At 36.8% G+C, this 4,465-nt stretch overlaps 1 protein-coding gene across 3 annotated transcripts in view; it reads left to right on the top strand.

Moving 5' to 3' along the window:
• The first annotated feature begins 1,120 nt into the window (after positions 1-1,120).
• Positions 1,121-4,465, top strand: part of CDK19 (cyclin dependent kinase 19) — a 1,741,514-nt gene continuing 1,738,169 nt past the window's right edge. For 2 of the 3 annotated variants that reach the window (XM_044066618.1, XM_044066628.1), the window contains exon 1: positions 1,121-1,387. In XM_044066618.1, the coding sequence (XP_043922553.1) occupies positions 1,260-1,387 (128 nt within the window). In that variant the 5' untranslated portion in view covers positions 1,121-1,259. The remainder of the gene's footprint in view (positions 1,388-4,465) is intronic. The other variant, XM_044066639.1, reaches the window with a different exon arrangement.

The raw sequence follows: 4,465 nt of genomic DNA, 5'->3' as shown, positions 1-4,465 counted from the left end.
AACAGCTGTCCTAACTGTGGGTTTAATTCCTCATTGAGTTCATGAAGCACACAGCCGGGGACACCATCCGGTCCCATGGATGCTGTGTTTTTTGCCTTAGTGAGGGCAGTTCTCACCTGGGCGTTGGAGATGTTTGGGGGGCTACAATCCTCTGGAATAGATATCTCTCCTTTTGGGGGGGAGGGGGGGGAGAAGTTTGCACTGAACCTGTCAGCCAGTATGTTGGCAATGTGTGTATAACACATCGATGTAAATTGCTGCCCTCACTTCACCCTCCACTCTGGTTTTGTTCCCGACTATTAAGCAAAGGAGGTGGACAACACATTTTGCAGGATATCCTTAATTTTGTCCCAAATTTTTGGTCAGTCTCTTATAAAATCTGTGATTTTCTGGTTGGGAAGTGCTGACTGTAAAGAACACACATTTACTTTAAGACAACATATTCTTCAGATATTACATAATCCAAAACTTGTGATTCTATTAAGTAAACTATACGAGGACAGTTGAAAAATCTGACTTTGTACCTATATCCCTCACATAACTAGCTTTTTGCTCAAGAATCAGACCAAAGCCAAAAATAATTGGAGAGGGGGATAAAAGGCCCAAAATCAGGGACAACTTTTAAAAACTACTCTAATTCACAAGTGTTGCATTATCATGCGTTTTTTCTGAACAACACGTATGAAACTCTAATATCTTGCATTATTAAATGACTACAACCCTCAATGATTTAGCAGAAAATCAAACATGTTACAAGATAGGCAGAACACAAAGGCAAAATTAGCAGTACTTTCTTGGGTGGCGTAAGCCAAGGAACCTTGTTGGCTAAGCTTACGTAGGCCCTTGGGCCGATAGGCTAGTACCTACCTATGAACATACGACCCCTCATTATTATTAGCTTATTCACAGATTCCTGTATTAAGAAGCTACAGTATCAAATCACAGAAACACCCACGAAAAGCAGCACAAAAAAATTAATAAACACAGCTACAGTACACCTTAACAAGATTCCCTTAAACAAAGATGTAACTCTGGCTAAAACCTACCAAGCACAAATTGCATTACTCAAACAACCTTAGCTATACACAAAACCGCGAGAAAAAAATGCGTAAGAAACGTCACGACGACAAGATCACGTGACATTGTCACGTCTTTTGGGTCTTTCATATATTATGATATGGAAATTATCGTTTTAGTATGGTGGTAATTTAGCAAAATATTTCAAGTTCTCTACATGTATTTCTGTTTGTGTTTTTGTTATGGATTACGATTTTAAAACAAAGCTCACTGCCCAGCGGGAAAGAGTAGAAGATTTATTTGAGTATGAAGGTTGTAAAGTGGGTCGAGGAACCTATGGGCATGTTTACAAAGCCAGGAGGAAAGATGGGTAAGGGGCTTATACTGTAATAAAATGCTTTACTTAAACTTTATATGTATCGCCACATTCAAAAATGTCCATTCAGTACTGGTGTGTATTGTTTACATTGAGGCAATAATCATGCAGATAAACAAAGACTGTCTGTTATGCACCTTTGGGCACTACTTGTTTTGTTGTAGTGGGATGCTGTGTTGTCAGGCGTTTCTGTGTGAAAGGATTTCTAAGGAAAACGTGAGTAGTTTTGAGTTTTAATTAACTTTCCAGTTTGTTTATTTTAAAGATTAAGTAAGGCCACTGAAAGTATCCAGTTTGTAGTTTAATATCCACACCGTTATGTACCTTTTTAGACGAGGAGGTGGGGTGGGATGCTTGGTATTGCTGCTGTTTATTCAGGTCTGTGGGAACAGTACAGGGTAATAAAGTGGGTAGTTAGCCTGTTTGGTAGAGGTTAGTAGAGTTTAGTGAGATATTTTAATTGGGGTGTGGGCAGTGTGTTGCTACAGACTTATCGAAGTGTGAGGGAGGCAGTACTGGGTAGTCCAGTAGAATGTTTAAACTACAAATAATAGATTTTGATTTCATAGTTCCAAGTTAGGTTTAGGTAGTAGTTTCTTTCTAATCACTTTGAAATCAAAAGTTTTTGTTTTGTCCTCTTATAACATTTTTTTCCTAGCTGCAACCTCCATATAATCATCTGTCCATCTCTTTGAGGCCACTGAACCCAACAGTTAATGTAGCAGAAACCCAAATGATTTTTACGTAGTGGAGGAGTCCCATAGGCTTTGCATTATTGGACCTTGACAGTCTCCAACTTTTTAAAAACATGCACGCACATCCGAAGGTGATGTAAAATTTATGTCTGTTAACTGTGTGGACTTATCTGTGAAAATCTTCTGTCTCTGAATCACTAAATATATAGCATACTGCACTGATTGATGAAAACTGGATTTTTGTGTAGTAAAACAGAACACTTTTCCATATATATATATATATATATATATATATATATATATATATATACATTTTGTTTTGTAGTGGTAAATTGCAAAATTGTCTTCAGTCTGCTTGCATAGATCTTTTATAGATTCATAGAAAATAGAGAAATATTAAACGTGATACATTGCTTCTTATCTCAGTGTACCTTTATCATTGCTGAGTGCAGCCATTGAGTACACCTTTAAGAAAATCAAGCAAGTCATTTCTCTATTGCGTATACACACACAGTTTTGTAAATTGTCCCTTTCAGTGGGTTCAATATTTTCTTTGTTGATGCCCTCTTCCTGGTACTTTGCATGTATGAATCAGAATGTACTGTGTTTTTAATTTTTATTTTATTTTCTGATAACATTTTCTAACGTGCATTATGTGAGTTTTATACAAGGATATGCATTGAACAAGTGGATTGCTATTGCCACATGTTTTAGTGAATGAGTATTTATGTTGTAATAAAAGTTGGCAGCTCCCTTTTATGTAGTAACACTTGCTTTTAACTTGACTGCAGGCAACTGTCCAGTGAGCAAGAGGACTGCCACTAAAGGAGTTTTACATAGTTTTAGAAAAATGGAAATGGTAGTACTGTTGTACTTTAATTTTCTTCTGTGAATGCTCTTTTCGTGTTCTTAAGCAATCATAATTCAAAACTGTGTAGCTTTGTTTTCATTATCCTGATTTGTAGGGGAACATGCAGTGATCTATATTTCTTATGTGTGGAAGTATACTTAAAATATATGTTTGATATTTCTTTACAGGAAGGGGATCTCTCAGTCAAACTATAACTATGCTAGCAATTTGAGTATGCCCAAAGCTCCATGGAGTTGAGTATAGGTTGCCACACACGTGTAAAGTTCAACTGACTGTGTCTGTTTATTTGTTTATATTCATTTAATATGATGGTTATAAGTGGGTCTAATGAACCTCTTCATTAAAACTGTTTCCTTGCATTCAGCTGGTGTACTGTGGTACAATCTTGATGTTTTTTGAAACGTGCTAGCATTCTGGAAGGAGGTAATTTACAAAGGAAGTGGCAGAGGTATAACCCTTTGACTGTAGAATGGTTAGTAAATAATCTTGGTAAAAACAAACTATCTTGGTTGTCAGAGTGAGAATTAATGGCTAGAGATGATATGTTGAGAATTTCTATGGATTGCTCTGTAACTTAAGAAGTTGTGGGGAAAACTGAACTATTGTATTTGTCAGAATATCTGCTTGGAATATCGAGAGAGAACCAAATATTACAGAAGAAATGAGGTGGACATGTGTAGAAAAAAAATAATGTAGGTGAAAACTAGTAGTTGATGGTGCGAAAATGTGCAGGTGGAGAAGCCATTTGAGAAACAAATGAAACAAAGCAGGATAAACAATTTGAGAAACAAATGAAACAAAGCAGGATAAACAGAGTGGAATGGAATTTTCTATCACATACTTTAAGTGCGGCTGACGGTGTCAAGATAAAGGAGGTAGTATAGGGTGTAGTGATAGCTTCTTCATAAGTGTATAGTAGACTAACAACCACAAGATGCCTTTTTAAACCTTGCCTTGCATTCCAAAACTGACTTTAATGAGGTATGAACGATTAACAGAGAGGGGGCAATGAAGATGGGGAAGGAGGTGATGTCAAAATGTATGATGTAATTTATATTAATATTGGAAGATTTTATTACACTAAATATTAGTTGGGGAAGTTAGGGGAGTGGAAGAGTTTGGTGCATGTGTGGCACATTTAACCAGGGTAACATGTAGTAAATAATCCCTTACTAAATTTGTCTGAAGAAGAAGGATAAAAGTTTTCCTGGTCATAATTTTTAAAGTCAGATGATCTTGATTGCTTGACTGAGGATGTGGCAACTTAAATGACATTGGAGTTGTGTTTTTGTGGAGAACTAGTGAATTTTCGAGACTGAAGTTGTCACAAGCGAGGAAACCCCACAAAAAAAACTACCATTTATAGGACTGTATTTGGTGTATTGTATATGGTGTGGATTGATGCATGAATTAGATTCGGCTAGATGAGGGCAGGTAATAATATTACAGTCCCCCCCCCCTTCCCCCAACTATATATACTAACTCCAGGATTGCACTACACTGAGG

The sequence above is a fragment of the Protopterus annectens genome, chromosome 1.part0, assembly GCF_019279795.1.
Source record: "Protopterus annectens isolate FY-2018-M chromosome 1.part0, PAN1.0, whole genome shotgun sequence".
NCBI classification, from domain to species: Eukaryota; Metazoa; Chordata; order Ceratodontiformes; family Protopteridae; genus Protopterus; species Protopterus annectens.
This window is presented reverse-complemented; position numbering and strand designations above follow the sequence as displayed.